The following is a 27562-nucleotide window of genomic DNA, read 5'->3' on the forward strand; positions in this document are numbered from 1 at the left end:
CTTCCTTTCTTTCTTCTTCTTTTTTCTTTTTTGTACTCCTCCTAACTAACCCAAACACTGTCTATAGTAACAGTGATACTATCTACCTGAACACGCAGGGCAGACTTGTAGTAGGGGCTGAACACGAATGGGTCCCTAGGGTGGATGTGGGGTGGGTGTGCATGGGGTAATAGGTAATGAGGAGCACGAAGGTGGCCAAGGTATGTGTGTGTGTGTGTGTGTGTGTGTGTGTGTGTGTGTGTGTGTGTGCATACCTGTGTGTGAATGGGGGGGGGCGGGGTTAGAGTCAGAGTGAGGCTAGGTGTGTGTGTGTGTGTGTTTGCGTGGATGTGTGGGGGAGGGTGGGGTTCCATGTGCGAGGTAAAAGTGATCTTTTAGAAGCTAACACGCATGCTGCTGTTTGGGCAGGTTGAGCCTGCAGAGGCGCAGGTCTTTTCATCGGGTCGTTGATTTTTTGTTTTTTGTTTTTTGCCTGCAACGGCCACACGGTAATGAATCAGATGTCTGGGCTGGATAGGCACGCAAGGGCCGGGTTCAGGACCTTTGTGTTTGGATGGATGCCCGATCAGTTGTGTGGAGGCTGTATAAATAGTCCCAGCCTGTTTTTCTCTCTGGCTCCTTGGGAGAAGGTTCAATTAGAATGGGGTGGCACCTTAGCATCTCCTGACACGCAATTATGGCCGGCTTACTTCTTCTTCTATGTTTTTTAACATAACTGTGGATGGGGGTAAGTATATGATATGGCGGAGGCATAAATCTTACAGTCCGTGGATTCAATAGATACTGTTTTCACCCCCTCGTATGAAGATTCCCTTCCCTCCTATTATAACACCTGAACCATTCACAGGCTCGACTCTTCACAGAAGGATCTGCGAGACAAGGAAAAAAACACCTATTTTACTGTTTTAACACAGCACACAAGCAAACCAGTCTCATAAAAGGGTTGTAAACATCCTAGAAGAAGGATCATGCTGCTAGATTAAACAGAAGCCACACAGTCTCGGCGTTAAGGGTGTTCGAACGCCGGACCCAAAGGTTCCAGGTTCGAACCCCGATGTACGCATGCAGTCTACCTGACGCAGGAACCGTTAAATGATATGCCCTGACCCCGCCTGACATGACATTGACCATTAGAGAATCCCAGTGAGCCACTTTCCATAAAACCATCTGCTGTGCGACAACCTGCCATCGGTTTCTATCTGTATTTGCCGACTTTGTGTCAAGTCCAACACTATCAGGGATCCTGTATAGATATACGATCAGACACCAGTGATATGGTGTCTTGTGCGTAATAGGGTGTGATATACGGCACCGACAGGGGCCCCGGGTGCTCTGTCGTTAAGCCAGGCATCTGCTGTTTACCAGAGCGGATCGATTGCTACGTGGGCCCAGAGCAGAGGCCATGCGGGTTACACCCCCGCCGCCAGCTGGAGGAGATTAGAGCCTCTTGTTTTGCCCAATCAAACTTCCGATTCCTAATTGTGTATTATACTGGATCAATACCTAATGGCGCTTATTACAAACAGCCACATCTGTCCAGGAGCCCGGGTTTCTAATTACCTGTGTAGTGAAGCGTAAACTATAAAGACGAGGAAAAAGAACTTTCCCTCTGCTGGCCTTTACACATAATGTGGTCTGTGTGTGTGTGTGTGTTTGTGTGTAGGCAAGAAAGAGCGAGAAAGTAAATTGCTGTTTGTGTGTATGTGTGTGTTTGTGTGTTTGCATCTGTATGAATCTTCTCTTATGTGTGTGCTTTTGTGTGTGTGTGTGTGTGTGTGTGTGTGTGTTTGTGTGTGTGTGTGTGTCTATGAATCTTCTATTATGTGAGTGCGTGTGTATGTTTGTGTGTGTGTCTGTGAGGTGTGTGTTTGTGTGTTGTGTGTGTGTGTGTGTGTGTGTGTGTGTGTGTGTGTGTGTGTGTGTGTGTGTGTGTGTGTGTGTGTGTCTGTGTGGGTGCGTGTGTGTGTGTCTGAGTGTGGTGTGGATGGAGCTGGATAAAAGCTATTGTGGTAGTCCATCAGTATTTTGCAAAGCATTGAGGATTTTAGATGAAAAAGTCTTTGAAATCTGGGAGCAAATTGTGATTCAAGTCTTCATGCAAGCCTTCATCAAACAAAAATCACAAATACGTATACTGAAATAACAAGTGGTAAATAGATTATTCATGAATATGAGTTATGAGTGTTAATCTACTAACACAATCCCAGGGGCTCGAGAAAAGGCCTCTCAAGGCAAACATGTCAGCTGTCAGCAAACATAAGATCCATAAACTGCGATCAAATAAATGCAATATATTCCACACATACCGATATTGCCATCAGTTAGGTTTAACCCTAAGCCGATCATCACGTGAGTGCTCCAAAATAGCACTGTGTGTGTATGTGTGTGTTTGTATATGTGTGTGTGTATGTGTGTATGCATTTACTTGTGTGTGGGCGTCTGCGTGAGTGTGCGTGTGTGTGTGTGTGTGTGTGTGTGTGTGTGTGTGTGTGTGTGTGTGTGTGTGTGTGTGTGTGTTGTTTGTGTGCGTGTGTGTGTCTTGTTGCTGATCAAGTGCCCGAGCTAGGTGAAGCGCCTCTCAATCAAAACAATAACAACAATGAGTGGGTCGTTGAGGTGGAGACGGAGGTGGAGACGGAGGTGGAGACGGAGGTGGAGACGCGGCAGCCCCCAGCGGTGGCGGGCGCCCCCCCCCCCCCCCGCGCTAGGTGCTGTGCGGAGACAGGCAGGGCAGAGAGAGAGAGAGAGGCCTCTCGTGACAGCCGCCGTGTGCGTGAGGAGGGTGTTTGGCTCCCGTTTCAAGTTTAGACAGAAAAGGGCTGAACAGCTGCCAGGTAAACAGCGCAGCGCGCAGGTACTGATTTTCGCCTCCCCGTGTTTATGCTTACACAAAAAGCGCCTCCAGGGCTGCTGAATGGCGGTAGTTGCTATCAGCTGCAGCGATAAAAGCGAGGTGTCTATGGCCGAGATCAATCGGTGCTCCATCCCCCCGCCCCTATCCTCCCTCCCCCTCCCTCCCCCCTTTTTGTAGTTCTCCCTGGGCTGTCGAGCGACTCGGCATGCAAGGGGGACTCTAGCGTGTGAAGAGTTGAGATGGGTGATAGCAGTGAAGGGGATGGGCCCGGGATAGGGTAGGGGGGGTTACCCGTGTGGCCCGCATGGCTGAGGGCCCGTTGACAGGACTGGTACAGGGACAGTAACATTTACGCCATTGCTCTGTTGCTGTCTTACTGCTTACCTTTTGATGCCGGGCGGCGTTTTAAGTTATCCCGGCTGAAGACCACCATGACCACCATCCATCTCAACAAACGGGGGTGCTGACATGACATGTACGAAACGTATGAAATGTATGAAATGTACTATAAATGTGGTTAATCACTTCCTATGTGCTAATAGAAAAATAACAACATTAGAGGGCCAGTTTCGTTTTGGGTGCTGCTCTAGGAGCCACTAAAAGGAGTGTTGTTACAAATGAGCGTAGTATGTGAGAACGTACACACACACACGCACACACACACACCACACACACATATACACACACACACACACACACACACACACACACACACACACAAATACAAACAAATATTTGTACACTGTGCTAAGCTATGCACTATGCACGCTATGCTCCTCGCTATGCAAAAGAACCAGGGAAGACCCAACATGACATCACCGTCTTCACATGTGATCCAGGCCTGGGAGAGGAGGCTGCACCAGCCTGGCTTTTCACCTGCATTTCACCCCGTCCCTTAATCACTTTAATTACACCTTGTTTATTTATATGCATGCTTTTTCTTTATTCCAACCTCTCTGTGGGTTGAGCAGGGTGTGGAACACCTCAGGTAGGAATGCGAGGGAACCCAAAATAGCAACACGCTACTGCCAAGGGACTGGGGGAAGAGCCGCTCCGTATGAAATACTGCATTTATTTATGGCTCACATGAACGCGAATAAAGACTTATGTTTGGCAGGTTACACACATCAAAACTCTCCCAGAGTCTGTGTGCACGCATGGGGATACGGGCCGATGTGTGGGTGTGTGTCTGTGTTTGTGTGTGTGTGTGTGTGTGTGTTTCTTTTTTCTGTGGGATTGTTTGATTGGAGTATCTAACAACACAGTTGTTGCTGCCAGAACAAAACATGCAACAGTTTCCAACAAGTGTTTTTGCACAATGGTCGCCGAACACAATGTGTCAGGACAGCATGGGGGCAACTCGCATTGGCAACTCATTTTTATTTTCCTTCAATGAAAAATGTTCAGATGTGCCGGGGATTGCAAGATCAGCACCCCCCTCCCCTCCCTTCCCCCTTCCCCCTTTTACCTTCTCACTTGCCACCTAGCAATTATCTTCCAAAAGAAATGGCTGAGATCCCACAGCAGTTCAACAGTACAGGGGGAACAAATGGTTAGAGAGAGAGAGAGAGAGAGAGAGAGAGAGAGAGAGAGAGACCAGCAAACCATTGTTGGCTAATTATAGTCATCTACGTTTGCTGAGGAATATAAACTAAATGGAATGCACCTTTCTTTTTCTGCGGCACCACCAGCACCACAACATGCGTGCAGCCCTAAGCATCCGTGCACCATCATAAGCATTAGGGATCGTTTGACATGATGGTATACCTGAACATGCTGTCTAACCCCTGTCAAGGGGTTAACATCAACGTGTTGGAACGCACCCCAACATTTAAGCAGGCTGTTACGCAGACACTCTATCGGGCCTGCCAACTGTAGACAAGAGTGGAGCATGGGCCGTGTCTACCATAGACATAAGTACATAGAGACGGACTTAACCCCTCGAGCATTGCTTCTGTATGTCAATGTCTCAGCCATATTTGAGAGGCCAAGACGGGCCTGTAAACAGATACAAGTAAACGCGGAGCTGCGGTTTTTCTAGATAGAAATACATATTACATTTACATTTGTCTTTTTTACATCAAAATGAATCATATTATTATGTATTGTTTCTATATTTTATTTTTCATAACGTTTTTTACCCCACTAAGATCATACTAACCCTGTGTGATAATGCGGCACGAAATCGGTTGCGAAATGTCAACGTTATAGTGCTTTTTTTCAACGCACCTCTTGATCACCTCTCCAACATGGCGCCGATGTTGACCTATAATTCGAAGGCCAATGTGTGTATACATGCCTAAGCCCTGACAGGGCCCTCCAGCTGGGTGCCCCAGAGGAGCATTGGGTGGGTCTACTACTACCATCTGCATGAAGGGAGGCGGAGGGGGGAGGCCGGCTGAGAGTCAAAGACCATATCTACCTGTAGAGGAACACATCTCAAGAATCTCAGCCTAGCAAGGGCCATGCTCGCCCCGCCCTGTCTCCCCCCACCCCATGCTCGCCTCACGAAGAAGCCACACTTTGTTTACACAGAGCCATGAGGGCCGGCCACCCTCCAGTCCCAGAGTAGAAAGCCAACAGAGATGAGATACGCGGCCAGACGTCAGACCGCAGACACGCAGACAGGAGGTTAGCGTGTGAGCACAGAGCGACAGTGCAGTGGGAGGAAGAGGAGGAGGAGGAGGAGGAAGAGTGGCTATTCTTAGACAAGCACAGAGGATTCACCCTGATTAGTTATATACATTGCCGGCATTCTTCCCAGGTCGACGCACTTAAGAGATTAAAATATTTTGTTCCCTTTCTTTTCAAAGGGGACACATTGAAAAACAATAACATAGGTGCCTTTTAAAAAACAAGGTTGGAATGCTGTTAATGGACAAGTTACATAAGTGTGTTGTTTTCTCTTGCCTGATCAAAACTGAGGAGACCTAGGTGACTCTAAAGTTACAGTGCTTACAAAACATTGATTAGAAAAAAACTTTTGTGGCAAACAGCTTTTCTCACCTTTCAAGTTTTAATGCATTTCAAGGGTTTTCGAGGGTTGTTACTTAGATGGTGCCAGTCTAGGTCTGTGTGTTTGTGTGTGTGTGTGTGTGTGTGTGTGTGTTTCCGCATGTGTGTGTGTCCGTTTGTGAGTGTGTGTGTGTGTGCGTGTGTGAATGTACGTGTGTTGGTGTGTGTCTGCGTGCGCGTGTGTGTGCGTGCAGGCGTTTCTTTGAGTGTGGGAGTGTGTGTGTGGGAGTGCATGAGGGGGTGTAGCAAAAGCAGGCCCAGGTGCACTGCTTCTCACGCCCAATCATTTTGCACAGGTGTGTGCATCCATCTTGGGTGTATCTGTGTAATCAAATACAGCTTCATCAGACTCAAAAAAATAAAACAATAACAACAACAACGGGGCACACCTCCCGCCCACCTCTGCCCATAGGCAGTGTTCGGAAGATCTTTGTGTGTCGTCAATGTATTGTAAACTGATGATAATAGCGTGCGTGTTTTGTTGGTGACCCATACGGCGTGACAATTTGGTCAAGTAAGCACCCTTTTAAAACATCCCTCACTGTACTGTCCAAGGGTGGCCCAGAGATCTGTTCATGACTCTGAATAAGAAACACCATCACAATCGGTGGCCCTCGGACCTTTGATCAGATTAATCTCCATCAACATAACAAGGAAATATTGATTCAAAAGAAAATGCCTGATCTTTATGGTTATTTTGTAGTGGTGCATGGCCGAATAGCCGATCAACCCCACTTAGTACCATGGTGTGGTTTCATGTTGCCACAACAAAGACAACTGGTGGATTCTGAAAGTGCGAGGGAAGTTATGTGTTCACATACGGATAGATATCGATATACATAAGTTGATCACAGAGATTTGATCTTAAACATTTTTTAGTGGAAACCAGCAAACGTTCCGTTAGGATTTGCTCGGTTTATTAACCTCAATCACAAACTCGTTAAACACCAGTGAAGCGTGTATGTGTCGAACACGGAGCGGCCTGTGGAGCTGTGACTGCAAACAGACTGTGACAACATCTCAGCCACAGGGCAGTTACTACCAGATAAACCTGCTTCCACACCAACAACATACACACGGGTCAAAGGCTTCGGTGAGACGCAGACACAGAAAGGCACGAGCACACGGGCAAGTACGCACACACGCACACTTACACCCACACTTATGGGATTTTGTATTTATGTGTCGTCAAGTCAGAGAGAGAGAGAGAGAGAGAGAGAGAGAGAGAGAGAGAGAGAGAGAAAGAGACAGATACAGAGACAGACAGACAAACAGACAAAGAGAGACTGAGAGACTGAGAGAGTCAGTGGGACAGACAGAGTGAGAGATAGAGAGAGAGAGATAGTAGTAAAGATATGATTAATGCCACATCCTGTGGAAGCTGATCATTTCTCATGTCTCTATACTGGGGTCCACTTGCAACGAAAAGGTTCACATTATTGAAAGTGAGATATCTGAGGAAACAAATATATGTGAATGTGTGTGTGTGTGTGTGTGTGTGTGTGTGTGTGTGTGTGTGTGTGTGTGTGTGTGTGCATGTGTGTATTGTTCACTGTTAACCTGCATAGCTCAGTACCAAGTCCAAGCAGGCAGTAGGCTACGGTATAATTAATGATTATCAGTGAAGAGGCACATGGATTAGGAACAAAGTGTAGTTTGGCAAAGTTCTTCAGCATGGACTTGAATGGAACAATAGTTTGGCAAAGGTGCATGTTTTATTAATGCTTTTGGTTTTTCCTCACCTGCTCAGAGACAACGCACCGACTTCATTTTTGCAACCAATGAGATTATTCATCTCTGAGAATGAATGGCACGCTGTGAACTGCGGATAACCTCTCAGTCGATCTCTGTTTACAGAAGTATGAGCCGGGCTCTATTGAATGTGAGCTCAAATATGGTTCACCGTGTCCCCCGTGTTGTTGTTTTTGTATTTGTATTTAAAAAAGGGTTCCACTGATAGACTAGAATGAACGCCCCCGTGTATATCTGACTTTAGACTGATTAACGATGAGTCGCTCTCAGGTGAAATCCGGTATCTCTTGTTGAGTTTGGTAGGCTGAGGTAAGAGTAATACAACAAATTCACTTTGAGGGAAGAATTTCGGTTCAAGGACGCGCTTTCCGGGAAAGCCCGAACCGAATCAGATCTGCAGCAGGAAGAAAACGCAGAAGCTGTTTATGGAAATCGTCAGCAGCAACATTCAAAAGACACACATCAGGGAGGGTCCCCCACTTCACCACTGATCGAGACCCAATAAACAGGACTAAACACATATGAATGGCAAAGTGTTTTAAGTCCGATCGCCTACCTGCCCCCACCTCCTACCATGTTTGGAATGATGCTCAGACCATGCAGCGTGCAATCACATTTATATACCGGATCGCTTCAATGGCTCTGAGGTGGAAACCCCGCCTGTGGGCAGTCCCTAGCGGAGGGATTATATTATAACAAGGCACGCGTGTCTCCGGAGACAAATCTCAATTCGGCTGCAACCGGCTCACACTTAGTAGTTCTTCCTGACCCCTCCAACCGGAGATTTTTTTTTGCCCGAGACCAAGTGATCCTCCGTGTTCAGGAATCCTAAAGCGAGACACCTGCTGCGGTAGCATCAGTCTTACTCCGGCTTGTCATTTTGATTTAAACCAGCCGGAGCATCGCGGGGTTATACAAGTGGGATCGGTACGGGAGGAGGATATTTGTTTGTGGAAAGAAAAAAACATAACAAAAGCAATGAAACTTGAAGTTTTCTCCGCCAGCCACCACTTCGTCACCAAGCCGATGGAGTTGTGCATGGACGCCGAGGGGAACGTCCCCTCCCCGCTGTCCGGAGACGAGCTGGGCTCTGACGGAGACTGCGTCGCAAACAGCCCGGCACCTGTCGCCCAGGGCGGAGATGTCAAGGGAAAGCCGTATACCCGGAGACCCAAGCCCCCTTACTCCTACATCGCTCTCATCGCCATGGCCATCCGGGACTCGAACAGCGGTCGCCTCACCTTGGCGGAGATCAACGAATACCTCATGAAGAAGTTCCCCTTTTTCAGAGGCAGTTACACCGGCTGGCGCAACTCGGTGCGTCACAACCTGTCGCTGAACGACTGCTTCCTCAAAGTGCTGCGGGACCCCTCCAGGCCCTGGGGGAAGGACAACTACTGGATGTTGAACCCGCACAGTGAGTACACCTTTGCCGACGGGGTGTTCCGACGCAGGAGGAAGCGCATAAGCAAGAGGAACCCGAAGGAGCACGAAAGCGACCCTGAAGTGCACACTTCAAGCGATGACATGCGCATCCCCGTTCCAGTTGGCTTCCCGCCCGCCCGGGAGGAGAAGGCGGGGGCCAAGTTTTCCAGCTCCTTCGCGATCGACAGCATCCTCAGCACACCGTTCAAACGGAGAGAGGATAGCCGCCAAACGGTCGGGAACGTCAGTACCGATCTCCGGCTCTACTGGCCGTTTGAGGCCCACGCAATACCGTGCGCAGCTCACTACCAGACGGGAGGCGGTCCGACCCAGCACCCGTACCACCGGTACAGCCTGGCGGAGGCCGCTTACAGCACAGAGAGGAGCCGGGACGCGCTCAATTACCTCCAGCTGACGACACAGGCCATGCCAAACTCAGTGACATTCTCATCTCTGAAGATGCCCAAAGCTCGGGGCGGCAGCTTTCTGATCGACTCTTTGCTCTCATAAAGTTTACACAACGGACAAAAGTTACGACCTGCATCTCGCATATGCATGTGCACTTTTGTTGGACGCCTCCCAGTTTTAGTGCTTAGGCTTAATGATTTGGGACTCTATATCATAATTGTATGTTTCAACAATAGTGGCCTCTTTGTAGTGTGTAAAAATTTAGCAAAGTGTGAGGCATTTGCAGGTCATACAGCTGCGTGTGCATCCATGCGAATGTGTTAAAGTGATATTTTCATGGTTCAATGGTCATTTCTACTGTACGAAGGCAAAAAAAAGTTGCGAAATGTTGAAATATATATATATATATATATAAATATATATATATGATCTATTTATAATGCATTGGTTTTGTTTGACATGGCGCATCAAATATTGTACAAATCTGTTTTGAATGGGCTGTAAATATGTGGCCAATGGCTCAACAAGATGAGCATGAAAATGCTATTTTACCTGATATTGATTCAAGCATGTGTTATTTTATTAATAAAGATGTGACAAGTGGAATCAAGTTCATTGAGTATCTATGGCTGTCTTTAGGGTGCTTAAGAGCAATGTCACATGCTTCTCTCCTTGGATTTTCGACCAAACAATCAATTGTCCTACATTCCATTCAGACATCTTCAAAAAGACTCACGAAGAATAAACCTTTTTGCACATGTTGAATTTATTCAGCATTTAAATGTATTCAAAATAGGTTTTAATGTTACATTCATTTCTGGCTTTGGTAAACACACATTTATTTCAATATTTAGTAAACACTCATGAGCAAATATACAAATATGTCAATGATTTCAATATTACTTGGCTAATAGTGTTGTCGTTGGAGACTTAAAATTTAAATAAATTAATAAGATGGAAAAACACAACTAAAAGTAAAATATTAATTCATTCAGGGAATTAGGCATAGCATTTTTTGATTTATTTTTAAAAATGAGTAAAATCCCGGGCTAGCCTGAATGTCCATTCTATTTAGGTTTTAGACAGACTTTCTGACAGAGGATCAGGAAAGGGGTATTTGTTACCGGAAGACGGCCTAATTGGACTGTGGTTAATTTTGTCATGAGCTCTCCGCGGTCCTGAAACCAAACCCTGCGCTTCACACGCGCCTCGCGGAGGTCACCTCGCCTCAATGGTCCTGCAGAATATTAAATCACAAGCATCGGAAACAAGCGCTTCATATTGGGTATTAAATTATTGCAAAAAAATATATAGCTAGGCCGATAGTATAATAAAAGTTAACCAAAGATTAATATGATCAAAGTTAAGAAAACAAAATAGCCTATGTACCGTGTTTTGTTTAACTATTTGGTTTGTATTTTATTTTAGGACGGCCCACTTCATGCGTCGATTGAAATATCGATAAAAATGTAGAATTCAATTGCATATCTATTCTTTCTGATATCTGCTATATATCAATACCCTACATCACATTTTGCTCTGCATTAAAAAGCGAGAGTAGCAATCTTTTTGTAATCTTTTGCAGATTAATCATACAATGTCAGGCAGAGTTAGGCTTAATGTTAGCGTTAACCGTTAGGCAACACATATCCACTCTCATTAAGTTTCTCAAACTTATCTGCTACACGGCCTAAATAAAACACTTGTTGACCATGATTCGGTATTTCAAAAGGCCTTGTGACGCAGGTGAACTAATAATAACACATTAGACCTATATATATATATATATATATATATATATATATATATATTTATATTATTATAATATAATATAATATAATATAATGTACATACATTCTAAAAATAAAATAACCGATAGTGAAAAAAAAGACAAAAATGTCCAAACAGGGGATACTGACATATATAAGGTCAATACTAAAACCGTATAAGATTTTTCGGGAATTTTTCAAATGCATTTGAACCATTTGAAATGTTCGCAGTAGTGTTGGGAACCATGAAGAATGTATGCAATGCAATGATCTGCCTCTAGTCAGACAGGTGACAGGTGACTAAATGTTTAGTTTTTTCAGGGACAATGCTGCGACCTGCAGGTGAAACGGCAGAACACACCTGTGTGTTTCCATAGGCCCAGCCGGTGGAAACCGTCCTTTGCTATTTACTCAACCCTTCGTTGCAGAGCATTTCTCTCGAGATGTGCCGTTTTGAATATCAGCATTTTCATGTTACTCTCCAAACGGGATCTGTTTATAATTTAATTTAGCTGGAATGCGTATCATCCTAGAGATATGCGCAACGAGGGCAAATTGAATAAAAGCTAGCCTAATAATTCCTTCTGTTATGAAGCCCAAGGTTTGGGCGCACACAATGTTAGGAAGTCCAAACAGTCGGCTGCTCCAGCCCGCTGAACCGCGCGTGACCTTGTTGTCCCGGAGCAGGGCCCCCGAAGTACCCGGCTACTGGGCCACACTCTGAGGACGATGCTCATGAAAGCCATGAAAAGCTCGTGCCTATTTGTTATGTCTTACATATGTGAAAACATAGTTAAATGCATGTATAGGACCGCATGATAACACATTTTATAACGTTGGCCCAAATCAAGATAAAAAATATTTTGCGATACAAAGGCAGAATTATAGTTATATTTGTGCAATCAAAACCAATAACTCCAGACTATGGAATTTATTGGTATTGGTTTGTTAAGGGAATATTCAGACGTGAATATCCTACAAAGATAAAGACCTATTCTATGGGTTTATTGGTTTACTTTGTATTGTATTCAATGAAAAATAATATAGACTTGGTTAATCAAAGATATAACTAAAATATGCAATGATCTGAAATAAATCAGTGTAAAAATATATAAATAAGGAAGCAAATGTAGAAGAAAAGCGAGAAAATAAAATTGTGATGTGATGATACAGCACATAAAGCAAACAAAATTGTTAAAACAATAGCATGCCATTCTGACGTAGGATACAATAGTCTACTTTGTACGGACAAATAACGAGCAGTATGATATTCCTATTTTTAGTGGTTTACGTGTTATACGCTTCCAGGTATGTTAAAGGTCACATTCAGAGGGGATAACTGTTGGTGCGCATAAAAAGCGTCATGCGTACAAGCGCTAGACTGTCTTCAAAGCCCTCTCACGCGGAACAAGTTTCCTTTTCGGGCGGCTGAGGCGTCCAGATCTCAGCGGGGGTCATAAGTTTTGATGTTGCAGGAAATACTGGGGCTTTAAGGTCCTCAAACTTCTCTGTGTCACAGTGGAAAATGATTTTATCCGCACATCCTTCCTACAGACATTACCGTTGATGGTCATTGTTTGAAAATTCTCTGGGCTATATCTAAACTTAAAAGGCCGTGTCGGTGGCACTGCCACGCGTCAGCACGCACACACACACACACACAAACACACACACACACACACACACACACACACACACACACACACACACACACACACATATACACACACACACATATACACACACACACACATACACACACACACACACACACACACACACACACACACAAAAACAAACACGTTGACATGTTGATAATGCTGATGATCCAACAACAACAGCAACCACAAAAATATAGCAGCAACAACAACACAAATAATAATAATAATAATGATAATAACAATAATAATAATAATAATAATAATAATAATAACAACAAAAATAACAATTATATTCATATTAATGATAATAGTAATAATAATAATAATAATAATAATAATCATAATAATAAGAAAAGTTACGTAAAATGCTCATTAAATTTTTGATTTCAGCTTTGGTAAATGTTATTGTAAAGAATGGTTATGGCTAAACGTAACAGGAAGAGCGTAAACAAAACTCTTATCTAAATGGTCTGCTGCAAGGATAGACAGACCTTTGCCGCGTATGTTGATATTCACTTTATTGGTTATATAATCCATCATGTTCGACAAATCTTTGTGTGATGTGACCATCGGGGAGGAAACGCTCGCTCGCCTAATTTCTATTTTTTCCCTCTAATGAACGTGGGGCCCATGGGGCCGGCTCCAGCCCGAGGCGGTAAACTGACACTGGGGCACTGTGTGTGGTATCCAGGGCCGAACTTGATGGAAAAAGCCTGCTTCCACTCATGTCAAAGTCATTTACTCAAAGCAACCCCCCGCTTACACACACATGCAGCAGGGCTAAAGACCACCACCTCTCCATCTCTCCCACTCCTCTCCCCAGACCAGCAGTACGACACTTGGTTTTTGCTCTGAACGAGTTCAAGAGGAAATTAAAACCAACATAATATAACATTCTTATCAAATTTAGAAACACGTGTTTAGTCCTAAAGCTATACATTGTGCACCCAATCTGCGTAAATTAAAATGATATCCCTTTTTGGCCTTTGTTTAGCCTTCTGAACCATCTGTGCATTTGCCTGATAGAGTAGACTCATTACTTAATGTCAACTCGATGTTTCCGTTGTTAGGGGGCATTTGTTTTAAATCGTGATTTCTTGGAGAGAGAAAAAAAGAAAGAAAAAGAACCACGTTTGTATCTTTGTTGCGCGGCGTGTGGCGCTGTTGATTACAATGTCTGGCGGGGCTTTGATAGATCGCCTAATAGCGTGTAGCTCGAAAAGCGAGCTCGGGATACATATGGGGGGGTAGGAGGAGGGGGAACATGGGGAGGGGGAGGAGGTAGCGTAGGCCAGATTGGGCGATTGGTAGGGAGGGAAGGGGCTCACCGACGTCACTGAGTTCGGGGGAAATTCACAGACGGCGGAGAGTGTGGACGAGGCGGGGGGTCTCTGAAAAAAGGGGGAAGACAGATTAATGAAATGATAGGTGGTCGGGCAGTGTTTGGCTGGACTCCGCCGCGCACTAGGTCGAGAGCCCTCCATGTTTCCCCTCACTTTAGGGATTAAGGCTGGCGATGGCCACCCGGTGCGACGTGCAGATACCATTTAGCGCCGCTGCGACAATCATCGGATTCCCTGTTGTTGAACCCTGGATACCAACTCTTCACGGTCCTCCCCTCTCTCGCACTCGCGCTTTCCCTCTGACAGTGCGTGCTCGGCGTGCACCCGCTGCGTATGCGTAACACGAGAGTCCTGTGTAACGACGGGAGATCCCACTCCATTCTTTTGAGACCTACGATCAAGACGCATGCAAGGATTTTCCTTTTTTGACAATCGAAAAGTGAATATTTGATCTATATACCCCACGACCCCAACTCACTCTCTCTCGTATTTGTCCCCCTTTCGCACGTCACTCGTAAGCTACGCCTATCGTGCGTCAGAGCTGACATGACGACCGAAGTCCCTCAGCAGCAGCTGGACCCTCCACCAGCACCACTGAGATCCAGCCCGTCATCCGGCGTCCTTCATCCGACCATGCTTAGCCAACAAGACGCCACGGAAAGCTCGTCAACCGCCGTCAAGGGGAAAAAGGCCAGCTCCGGGCTGCGGCGGCCGGAGAAGCCCCCCTACTCATACATTGCGCTCATCGTGATGGCGATACAGAGCTCTCCCACCAAGAGACTGACTCTTAGTGAGATTTATCAGTTTCTCCAGGCTCGGTTCCCCTTCTTCAGGGGCTCCTACCAGGGCTGGAAAAACTCGGTCAGGCACAATCTTTCGCTCAACGAGTGCTTCATCAAGCTGCCCAAGGGACTGGGTAGACCCGGGAAAGGTCACTACTGGACTATCGATCCAGCCAGTGAGTTCATGTTCGAAGAAGGTTCGTTTCGTCGCAGACCAAGAGGATTCAGGAGGAAATGTCAAGCCCTGAAGCCCATGTATCGCATGATGAACGGCATCGGCTTTGGTGCCTCCATCATCCCTCAGAGTTTCGATTTCCAGGCCCCATCCGCCACCTTCGCGTGCCACAGCAACGGTTATAATTTGGATATGATGAGCAACTCGATGGCCGGGGGGTACGACGGCTTGAGCGGCGGCCACCATGTTCCCCACATGTCCCCCAGCCCGGGGTCCACGTACGTGGCCAGCTGCCCCGTGCCATCAAACGGTGAATACGGACCGGACAGCAGCAGTAGTCCCGTGCCATCCTCTCCGGCCATGGCCAGCGCGCTGGATGGTCATTCACAATACGCCGGCACGTCTGCCCACTGGGCGTCCGGCGGCGGAGCCCCGTATATCAAGCAGCAGCCCCTAGCCTCCAGTAGCTCTGCGTCGTCCGGTTTACACTCTGGGATGTCGCCCTACTCCCTAGAGCAGAGCTACATCCACCAGAACGCCCGGGACACTCACGCCTCGGACCTTTCAGGTAAACCCATCGATCCGTCAAATTGTAATTGGTGATCAAATAAGCCAGTATAATTATAATTGTTAATCAGGCCTAGTCCTTCGTTATAGGCTACAATAATAATAATAATAATAATAATAATAATAATAATAATAATAATAATAAGTATTATTATTATTTGTACAATAATAATAACAATTATTACTATTATCATTGTAGCCTATCACCAGCGATATTTATTTTAGAAATAAAAATATATATTGAAATCAGTAAACTAATTATTAGTGTTATGTCCGCCAATGTGGAGGTTTACGTGATTAATAGTATATGTTGTTGTCAAACAAATAGGCCGATATAAATACTACTTAAATAAACACCTATAACGTTAACATTTGTGTTGCGTTGATAATATTAACGATATATCTATGTAGGTCATGTGGTTTTCTGATTAAGTGGGCAGTTTCAAAACAACAGGCCTAATGTCTTAGATTATTAGGCATCAATACCTCAGGTCGTGTTTATCAAACAGCTTACTACATTTATTAAACTACACATGGTTTACATGTTTGTTTCTTCAAATATTGCGTAACTTTGTAAAGGCCTTGGCCTTTTAATAAACAATTTAACGGTTTAATGATAGATTAATATTAAAGATGGTTAATGCTTATGGTTTATGCCCGTCACCTAATTAATTCCAATAGATAGGCCTACGAGTCAATCCATATAAACTAGAAATGTATACCAGGTATATTCTTACACTATGACTGAGCTGAGCCTTACAAAACAGTCCTCAATGAGGAGCCATACCTTTTGGACTGTTTAGATAATCCGTGTCCCGTCCCATTTAGGATAGCCTACGATACACTTTGGCTCTATGTATGTCTAGGGATTTCTCGGAGGCAAATAAACCATTGTAAAGCCCAGAGGATTTTAGAGGTTAAATAAACAAAGACTGAGGAACCGGGTGGTGGAGCCACAATGGAGAGAATTCAACCCACCCACCCATAATAATCATCTCTTTCTCAATTCAACACATAAATGCAAATTGAGTGGATGGATAGGCGTTTCATATATATAGCCTGCACGACAAGGCTGTCCCTGCTAAACGAATTAAGAACCTACGTTCATTGTTCCTTAAATAAGACGTTGGTTACTCTCGAGGATCCAATATGTTGACTGCAGAAGATCGTGCAATGTATTTATTTATTTGTTTAAAGAATCGTGCTAATGTATGCTAATTTGCCCATCATGAAATCTTTCTAAAATATCCTCATCGACAATACAATATGGGCCATTGACTGATTCTGATTTTACAGGCGTAGGCCTGCACAATCTCAAAACGACAAAACTCAAAATGATTATTTATTCAATAGGCCTAGGCTATAAAAGAAATGTTTTTTAGAATTTTAGAAAGGGAAATGACACACATTGGTCCTTTTTACCATTCCAGAACAGCCTATGCAGGCAAAAATAAAAAGTTAAGCATTTATTGTTGGGTAGGCTATTAATGACATTGTTTATAGTAGTTTTTATTTTTAGTATTAAAACCCCAGATCTTTAGTGCCAAGCACAGTTGTCGTCCTCGTAAATATAACAACCTGTATTTCCTCTTATTCTGTTCCCTTTGTCCCCTTCTCTTGCCCGCCCCGTGAAGTCGGGATCCCGCGGTACCAGAGCCACTCCTCCGTCTGCGACAGGAAAGACTTTTTGTTGAACTTTAACGGAATCTCCTCCTTTCATCCATCGACCAGTGGATCTTACTATCACCATCACCACCACCACCATCACCAGAGCGTCTGCCAGGACATCAAACCCTGCGTGATGTGAACACTATGATGGGCTGGGGGGGGGGGTCCAGATTCCCCATGGGCCTATTATCCGCGCACACGCGTTAGCCAGCGGACACGTGTGTCCAACAAGTTACCGCCGGGACAGTCCTCGGCTCACAGGAGAGAGTAAACAGTTGAACCGATCACGGAAGAAGACCCAGGCTTGGCAGACGCTATGGTTTAAGAGTTTAAGATTTGTGTTGGCATATAGACACCGGTAGCCTACTAAGATGCATTGAAGGAACCGAAGGAAGGAATCCCAGAGGCCCACTACAAAACCACTTGTCCTTAATGTCCTCTGCTCTGACAAGCGTTTGCTTCCTCAAGAGAAGTTTAAAAACACGACGTTGATATGTTTGCTCTTATATAACACATGCAAACACAAATATATTCTGTATAACAACTTTCTATCCTACACACACCATGCTTATGGCTAACATGAACTGCAACACATTTTGCACTTATTTGTATAACCTTTTGAAGTTTTTCAAATGTTGTCTTTATCTTCAATAAAGCTGATATATTTAGGCTGTAATAAGCCTTTGCTTTACAATTCTAATATAGGCTATCAATTGAACTCATGTCACAAGCAAATATACCATAAGAAACCAGGCTTAAATTATTGAGAGAAATTCATGGCTAAAAGCACCAAGGGATTAGCTCCTGCAAATATACGGCCTATAGCCTAACTGTTTCAAAAATTGTGAAACCCATAATATCACCCACCTCCCAAAAGTGTGCCTTCCTGTGCCCATCGATGAATATTTTTATGAATAATGCATAAAAGAGGGAAGTGATATGCCTTATAAGGTTGAAGTAACAACGAATAACAAGACTTCTGCAAACGGATAACCCTCAACTGAAAATCCATGCTACCGTTTTATAAAATGTATCTCGATTAAAGTTTGGTTACAGTTGCACATGTCTGGGCTAAGCTGTTAAACACATCATGATATTTGATAAGGATGTTTAGTTTTGTTCCGGTCATTGTGCTTTCTCTTATTCATTTTTTGTGCACATTCTTCTTTCTCGCAGTGTAAAAATAGGTCACTTTGCACACACACTCAGGGCTGGGCCGTAGGCTGTGTGGAACGGTGACTTGCCTTCGTGGTTAGTAGGCCCTAACTTTCAAATTAAAAGTAAAAATAAAAAAAATCGGACACAACTAAGACTCTGGCAATCCATGTGATAGTGAGAGTATATTAGGCCACTGACATATTTTTAACCCTGACTATTTTGTATTCTTCTGAAATGGTAGGACTAGGCCTACAAAACTGTACCAGGAAACAGAAAAAATCCAATCAATATAATTCCGCCCTATGGAGTAAAATCGAGAATGATATTAGATAATGGAGAATGTGAAACACCGACAATCCATAATTAACATCTGGAAGGCCCTTCAGCATATGGCATGTAGGCCTGATATAGGCCTAGGCTATAGTCTAGAGTCTGGAAAGAAGTACATTATAAAAAACAATTCAATAACAAAGAACTACCTCAAGGACAAGAGACTACACACGACAGAAACTTCACGTGTTCTACGGTTAATGTTCTTTCGTAGTTATTGCCATAGCCTATGGGCGTTTTAAGCTCGGACCGAGATCCACTGGAGTATGGCGCCACCTTGTGGTCACCATGCGTAATCCACGAAAGAGATCAAACTATTTGGAGTTGAATCAAACCATTTTCTGGAAATGCAATTTAATGACAATTGTGTGTGACATACTGACAATTGTATGGAACCAATTGAAACGCACTCAAATGTGCAACCACATTGAGATTCTCAAACTGAGTTAAAAGCCATTGATAAAAGTGAGAAGTGAATTGGGCCGTCTCAGATGACGCAGCGCGCACGTCGACCAATTGTTTATGTAGGAAGGGTCCAAGTGCGTTTTAAGCGTTCCTTGCTAGGCGACTGGAGCGTCACGATGATCATAGACGCGCGGGAAAGAGCCCGACGTGTCCATTATGAAGTTACCTTAAGGGCCATTGTATGTTCAATAGGCCTGTTAGGCTGATGATCATGGGAAACGAGGATTTCCGTAAAAAAATCGTGAATAAACTTTTGCCCATATGGGTCTGGGAGAGATTTAATGTAGTAGACCTAGAAAAATCATACAATAATGACCGTAAGGCTTTAAGGCAAGGCCATTATTGCACAAATAATATAACAAAACTAATGCGTTGAAGTATTTCTAACACAATGGAGTAAACATTTTAACAAAACTAAGATAAGGTGCAGATTAAAGTAAAATGTATTCGTTTACCAATTCATGTAATTTACTGGCAGAAATTAAACAAAATTATCAATTTACTCTGCGATGGGGATTTAATATCCAAATAATCCCGATAAATGATTATGTTTGGTCATTACTCATAGAAAAAGATAGAGATGTAAACTTCATACTTACTTACCAAAAAAATAAGATATTGGTTTGTTATTTATGTAGCTATATACAAAGTTACACAATTAAGATTTGCAAACCTCAACAAAGCACAAAAAAATATAGCAACACATACACAAATAAATAAATCACATAAATGAAAGCGATGCGATAGGTTAGCCCAAACTTGCAGCCCTGATAAGGTTTATTTTTACAAATTGAAAAATGATCAACAAAAATAAACAAAAAAAAGATTGCAGTAGTGCTTACTCACCAAAGATCCCTGAACTGTCATGAAAGAATAAATGCAATTTTGAATTTTAACTCAATATCTACAAATTACAGTATATATCTTAACAGGGGCGTAGCCACATGGGGGCCCTGGTCAGAGGTTGGCCACCCCGCTGGCCCCCCCGAGTATGAAAAAAAAAAAAATCCTGAACGGAAACGGTCTAAAGAAAGCTGAAATATATGCACTATTAGTTTGATCTAACTTCAACTTATTATTCTTATTCAAAGTGTTATATTTTGAAGTAATGAATAAATATTGCACTTAAAACCGCACACATTGTCCATGCCAACAAGGACAGGATAGCTTTATTTCTATATTTCTTATCATGATTATTCGGCATGACAGATTTGTTCCAAATTGATGTGTTCCCTCAGCTCCATCTCTCTCCCAGAAACCACAACAAAATACACAAAGGATATTCCGGGTTGACGAATATCGAAACACGAGCATACTTGCATGACTTAATTGAAATGCATGGGGACAAGAGAGATGCCATCTTAACATTGAAACATTGGTGATGACTCAATATGTGCCCCTCCACCAGCTTGTTTTTCTCCATGTGTGGCTGAGGTGGTTCGGGACCTGTGAGTACAGACCTAACGGTGTGAACCCATTGTCCATAAAGGATCCGCAGTACCACCATGCTAACGCTCTTAAAAAACTCAAACATCACCTGTTAGTGATTTTCTGGTCTTTCCTAAAATACCCTGTTTCAGAGCCGTCGCTGGCCTTGACCACGGGTCCACCCTGTCAAAGTATCGCCATCTCAAAATAGACACACGCACACTCAATGTGGGATACATGCTTTAGACATCCGTGATTGGCATTTATTTATTTGTGTAACATTGGCAATACGTGTAAGGTGTGTGTGTGTGTGTGTGTGTGTGTGTGTGTGTGTGTGTGTGTCTGTGTGTGTGTGTGTGTGTGTGTGTGTGTGTCTGTGTGTGTGTGTGTGTGTGTGTGTGTGTGTGTGTGTGTGTGTGTGTGTGTGTGTGTGTGTGTGTGTGTGTGTGTGTGAGAGAGAGAGAGAGAGAGGCCTTGCATGTTTGGAATCTGATGGAATGTCTCTGTGTTTGATTAGCCACTTAATATAAACATGCTTGGTGACTGAGTGAAGGGTACGATACCCACATAACTCTCCTCTTCAATCGAGAAAGGTATGGGTTGGTTTTAATAAAGAACCATTGAAATCCAATTCAAATACTGAATATAACATTGTGGTTATGTTTGCAATTAACTTTCCAGTTTAACTGTTCATATATCCCTCTAACAAATTTTTTTTTCTTCTGTTTTATATTGTATGAGAGAAGTCAAGTTACGCTTGCAAGTTGGTGCAATTTTCCTGTACTATGACAAGCCAAAACTAAGGCACTAGGTGTAGACGTAGGCTACAACGTCATATGAGACTGAATGCTCATATTCTGTCTCGAATCGAATATGCGGACCGTTAGGGGGCCCCAAAGTACAATACAATTGAACAAATCTCCAGGAAGATGGTTTGCAGCTTGTATTACGCCCTCTTCTGGGGGAAATAGGCATTTTCTAATATCTTAGTGGAAGAAATTAGGACAATTCTAATCATGCTTCATCCGTTTGCATATAAATAAGGCTAATATGGTTATATGGTTGCTATTGCTTAATGTTAAATTGAAGTGGGCACATTTGATTTCAAGTAACCTTTTCCTTCCTCCTTTCCAGTGAAAGCATTCGTTAATTCGAAATGCTGTTGAACCGAAATGTCTATGATTATCTTGTGGGATCTTCTGTGTGTGTGTGTGAGTGTGTTTGTGTTTGTGTATGTTCGTGATGTGTGTGTGCGTGAGTGCTTGTGTGCGTGCGTCCGCGTGTGTGTTTATATGTGTGCGTGTGTGCGTGTGCGTGTGTGCGTGTGTTCGTGTGTGTGTGTGTGTGTGTGTGTGTGTGTGGTGTGTGTGTGTGTGTGTGTGTGTGTGTGTGTGTGTGTGTGTGTGTGTGTGTGTGTGTGTGTGTGTGTGCGTGTGTGTGTGTGTGTCCACAGGGGGCCTCTTAAGTATGTGAATTATCATGCTGCGCTGTCTTGCAGATTGACCCCCAACTGTTAGTTCCTGAATCTCTTGCGAGGTGTGAGGTCATCCACGCCAACCCGAACCCCCGGGGAGTCCCTGTGATACATGTATTTTGCTATATCTTCTGCTGAACATATAGCAAAATACATTGACATGCAGTTCTAGGAGGTAGAATAATAAGACAACTTTTTTATGAAGAAAACTGAATCGGAAACATAGCGAATCACAACATGAAATTAAAAGGATGGGCTTCAAGGTCACATGGGCACCAGCATCTTGAGCAACAGCAAAACAGGATCATGTGGTCTGCGAGTCGATTTGACACCTCTTTTTTTATTTTGTACTACGCAGTCTGACCAGTAGAGGGCACCAAACGGCTATTTGAATTGGAGTGCACATCCCCTCCTCTAAACCAAAGCATGCATGGAGTAAAAATAATACAATTGGAAACGTGATCTGTTTTAAGCTCCCTGTAGGATTAATATCTAGCAATTGTAGGATCAACACTGAGCCTTATGTATGATGTCGATTGTATTTCGCTTCTTGTAAGTGTTTATAAGTGGCCGTTTCTGTGGCTAATTAAACCACAGCAGCTTGCTTGTCCTTATGCTAGTCAAAATGATTTAAAGTTTATTTATCACAGCTACATATTCCCGATTCTGTTCCAATCATTCTTCAGAAATAGTACCACTTGATCGAATGAATCTGTTGGATTGGACAAAGTGTATCCTTTTGAAGTACAAGAAAGAATACTAGATTGAGTTGGTAAAATGTAGAGCTTATTTTCCAGGCTCCGCGGCGAGTCTCAAATGGGCATGCATTTTGTTCTACACGAGTCGCAGGTCATCCATAGTTCAATATCTTTGAATGCAAGAAATAAAGATAGAAAGATAAAAAATGTGATGTCGTGAACAACATATTTAAGATATAACTAAATCAGACAGAATATATTTATTATAGGAAAAAAATATAATACAAATGTATGCCATCTGATTAAGTTTAATCCGGTTAACTCAATGTGAAAGGTGACCTACAATTAGGCCTAGATTTTTAGGCCTAATCATGCACCTATTCGCCTTTACAATACTCGGCCAATTATTCGATAATAAATCATTAGACCCTTATAAAAATGCAGCAATAAAACCTGCAGCAAACCTGTTTCGATCTCTTCAGTTATGTATGAGTTTTTTTAGGCTGTTTCTCAGAAAGCATCAACATGAATAGTTGTTGAATGTGGGGAGGAGAGAAGATAGTCCATTTCGCTTCTTCCAAACCCACCCAACGCTGAGCAGTTCCCTCACAACCGGGGAGCAGTCCTCCCATCTCTCAGCTGCGCGCCACCAAATGATCTTCATTTGACTCCCTGATGAGTTTGCTCATCCCGCCCACCGGCACCGCGGGGCGCCCTGAGACTCCGGTCCTGTTTGTTTACCTAATGGTAAAGCGGCAGCTGATAATCATATAGCAACAACGTGTTGAGAGTTGCCGGCCATAAAATACTGCTTCCTGGGTTGTATTCTTTATATATATATATATATATATATATATATATATATATATATATATATATATATATATATATATATATTAGATAAAAGCCTCAATAGGTCTATATTTTCTAAATATAAAGACATACACAGTTTTTGCGGCCTAATTATAGGTGGTTGCTACAAGTATCGAATTAATGTTCATTATTAGTATTTATGTTTTTGAAAAAGCAGTATTTGTTTAAAAAGGTGTAACCTCTCCCAAATATAATCCAATCATTTAACATTATGATATATGCCTCCGAATGGCCTGCTGCGGTGCAAGATAAATTGATGCTCGGGTTTCGGACCTGAATGCCCTTCGAATGTGACATTAAAGTTTAAAAGAGACTATAAAAAAAAGTCGTTTCCCACCTTGCATTTCAGACTTATTAGGCTTTTACGTGTTAACACAGCAAGTTATTTTTAGCAACGTTTTTATCGATTAATCAAATTATAGCATCTCCACTAAATAAAAGAGAGAGAGAGAGGAGGGGGGAGACAGAGAGGGAGGGAGGGGGGACAGAGTGTGTGTGTCTGCGTGTGGCCGCTGAAAAGCAGCCTACAAAGATTCATTTCGTCCTCCAATTGGATGTTGGAACTGAACAAACGTTCGGGGAGGAGCAGCACGGGCAGCCAAAAGAGAAATATGTGAAGAGTAAAAAAGTTGCGCTGCATTGAGTCGTGGTCGAGCCGCACTAGTTTCCCAAATGTTCACCACAGAAGTCTCTCACCTTCTCTCCAGTCTCCTTGATGAGCCTGTAGTATAAAACTACTTTCTAAAAGACAAGCGAACTTTGGAAGTCCAGACTGAAGATAACTTGTTTTTTTTCCTCTTTGTGGAACTTGTTGGCCGGGACTTTACGCGCGGTGACTACCGTGGAGAGCAGAATGCAGGCGCGCTACTCTGTGTCCAGTCCCAACTCCTTGGGTGTCGTACCCTACATCAGCAGTGACCAGAGCTACTACCGGACCGCGGCCGGGGGGGGATATACCGGCATGCCCGCGCCCATGAGCATGTACTCACATGCGGCCCACGACCAGTATCCCGCCAGCATGGCGCGTGCGTACGGACCTTACACCCCTCAGCACCAGCCCAAGGACATGGTTAAACCACCCTACAGCTACATCGCTCTAATCACCATGGCCATCCAGAACTCACCGGACAAGAAGGTGACTCTGAACGGAATTTACCAGTTTATCATGGAGCGCTTCCCTTTCTACCGAGACAACAAGCAGGGCTGGCAAAACAGCATCCGGCACAACCTGTCGCTCAACGAGTGCTTTGTCAAAGTGCCCCGGGACGACAAAAAGCCGGGAAAGGGCAGCTACTGGACCCTGGACCCCGACTCCTACAACATGTTCGAGAACGGCAGCTTCCTCAGGCGCCGGAGACGCTTTAAAAAGAAGGACGTTCAGAAGGACAAAGATGAGCGGGACAGACCAGGGAAGGACGCCTCGGCGCGCACCCCGGGCCGCGAGCCGCAGCAGGAGCTGCCCCCCTTGCAGGGCGGGCAGGGCTCGCAGCCCGTGCGTATCCAGGATATAAAGACAGAGAACGGCACCTCTACGCCACCGCAGGCCGCGTCTCCGACCCTAAGCGCCGTGCCGAAGATCGAGAGCCCGGACAGCAGCAGCAGCAGCAACAGCAGTATCTCCACGGGTAGCCCTCACAGCGTGCCCTCTTCCCGCTCTATCAGCATGGACGGTCCCGAGCACCACCACCATCATCAACAGCACCACCCGCAGCAGCAGCAGCAGCAGCAGCAGCAGCAGCAGCAGCAGCAGGGGAGCGGCGGCGGGCAGGCCTTCAGTGTGGATAACATCATGACATCCCTGAGGGGGTCGCCGCAGGCCGATCTCTCCCCGCCTCTCATTGCGTCCTCTCGGACCGGTATCAACCCGTCACTGTCGCTCAACTATTCGCCCAATAACCAAACGTACAGTTCGGTGACCTGCAACCAGAACGCCATCAACGCTTCCAACTCGCCGAACGCAACGTATCACTGCAACATGCAAGCCATGAGTCTGTACGCGGGGGACAGGGGAGGGGGACACCTGGGCCCCTCCACCAGCAGCAGCAGCAGCACCCTGGACGAGACGCTGCCCGACTATTCCATCACCACGACCACCACCTCTCCGCTGGGACACGGCAACCTGGGCCAGGCGGGGCAGGACGGGCACCACGCACACCACCAGGGCCGGCTCGCGTCCTGGTACGGGGACCTGAGCCACCTGAGCGGCACGTACCCGACGCAACAACAGAACTTCCACTCGGTGAGGGAGATGTTTGAGTCGCAGCGGATCGGTTTGAACGGCTCTCCGGTGAACGGGAATAATAGCTGTCAGATGGCCTTCCCGTCCAGCCAGTCCATCTACCGCACCTCGGGAGCTTTTGTTTACGACTGCAGCAAGTTCTGAGTCAGTAAGCTGCAGGACAATGTGTCTATCTTTTTAAATTAATAACTTTAATATATTTCTTTTGTATTTTCTTTTTTTGTACTTTAAATCAATCTTTTAATTCACATCCCGAATGGACATAGCACACATTGAGAGTGTTTTTGCTCTGGTTGTGTGTGTGAGGCGTGTGTTACACCATAAGCACGTAAGTTTCTCCTTTCACTTTTATGCATTGTTTATACAGATTGCATATTATCGTCGCTATGAATATAAACGGTAAATTATAGCATTTTAAAGTAATTTATTTTATAGGGAAATGGGTGATTAGATGATGAGGACCAAACACTCTACAGTGATTTAAATGTTCTGCTCCCTTGTGTGTCCTAATTCTTATTAGAAATAGAGCGGGAACCTGTATACTGTTATTCTATTCATTTTTGTCTCATTTGTTTAAAAATAACTTTCTTGAGGGCCTTTCAGTTTGCTTGTTTAATAAAGTGCCTTTGAATCTATTCTAATTGGACTGTTTTCTTAGTTTAATTATTATTCAATCATATAAAGGCCATTCCTTACCCATACATTTAAAATTGAAACGTAGATGCTTCATACAATGGGATCTTCACAATCTGGTGGACTCTATGTCTAAAATGTATAAATGTTGTATACATTTCTTCTAACAAAATCCATGAACCAATGAACAAAATAATATTGTATTTAAAGTTAAAAATAGTCAAACTGCTAAATTTTATTATATTTGTTTTTTTTCTGATGAGTTAACAGGCCACTGAAATAGCAGACCCAATGTTATTATTTGATCACAATGATTTTAGGTTAATTAATTAATAGAAAAAAACGTTACAACAAGTCAACATCTTTTACGAACCGCCGTTGAAGAAGGCAAGTGAAGACCTATAGGCCTAATGCATGTTGTGAAAGAGTCCAAAAGGGCTCATAACCCAATCTATTAAATAATAATATTGAATATCAGTTCATATTTATAATGTCATTTTTCTGTTCATATAAGCCTCCCTGAACCTTTCGGTTACATTTATCTTCATGCATTGTCAGAACTATAGGCCTATGTCCCTGCATTTGGTTGCAGGTGGGCCTGATCATCAAGGCTCTGTTAAAAGCAGGAGTACCTCCCTTCACCCACCGGTGACACGTTGTTGTTTTGAAGGTCCATGTGTATTTACGATTGAAATATAGCCCCTTGCCAGATGTTTACTCATTGTAGTGCTTCCTTGATGACACGATGCAAACGGCCAAACCGCAGGGCGACTGCGCAGACCACGATAATACATATATTATGAATGCAATTTGTAGGTACTAAATGTATCGGAACAATTTATCAA

General features: G+C 44.0%; 3 protein-coding genes across 3 annotated transcripts; all 3 read left to right on the forward strand.

Moving 5' to 3' along the window:
* The first annotated feature begins 8149 nt into the window (after positions 1-8149).
* Positions 8150-10069, forward strand: foxq1b (forkhead box Q1b). Its single transcript, XM_079740514.1, has one exon. It carries the CDS (start codon positions 8600-8602, stop codon positions 9554-9556), a length of 957 nt encoding a protein of 318 aa, XP_079596640.1. The 5' UTR covers positions 8150-8599; the 3' UTR covers positions 9557-10069.
* Positions 10070-14291: 4222 nt separating this feature from the next.
* On the forward strand, positions 14292-18409 carry foxf2b (forkhead box F2b). The gene is made up of 2 exons (XM_079739236.1): positions 14292-15752; positions 17386-18409. Exons 1-2 carry the CDS (start codon positions 14774-14776, stop codon positions 17556-17558), a joined length of 1152 nt encoding a protein of 383 aa, XP_079595362.1. The 5' UTR covers positions 14292-14773; the 3' UTR covers positions 17559-18409.
* A 6065-nt stretch (positions 18410-24474) lies between these two features.
* On the forward strand, positions 24475-26719 carry LOC307078602 (forkhead box C1-A-like). The gene has a single exon (XM_079740499.1). It carries the CDS (start codon positions 24699-24701, stop codon positions 26226-26228), a length of 1530 nt encoding a protein of 509 aa, XP_079596625.1. The 5' UTR covers positions 24475-24698; the 3' UTR covers positions 26229-26719.
* Positions 26720-27562: the final 843 nt, after the last annotated feature.

This window comes from Pollachius pollachius, assembly GCF_949987615.1.
Source record: "Pollachius pollachius genome assembly, chromosome: 7".
Classification (NCBI taxonomy): domain Eukaryota; kingdom Metazoa; phylum Chordata; class Actinopteri; order Gadiformes; family Gadidae; genus Pollachius; species Pollachius pollachius.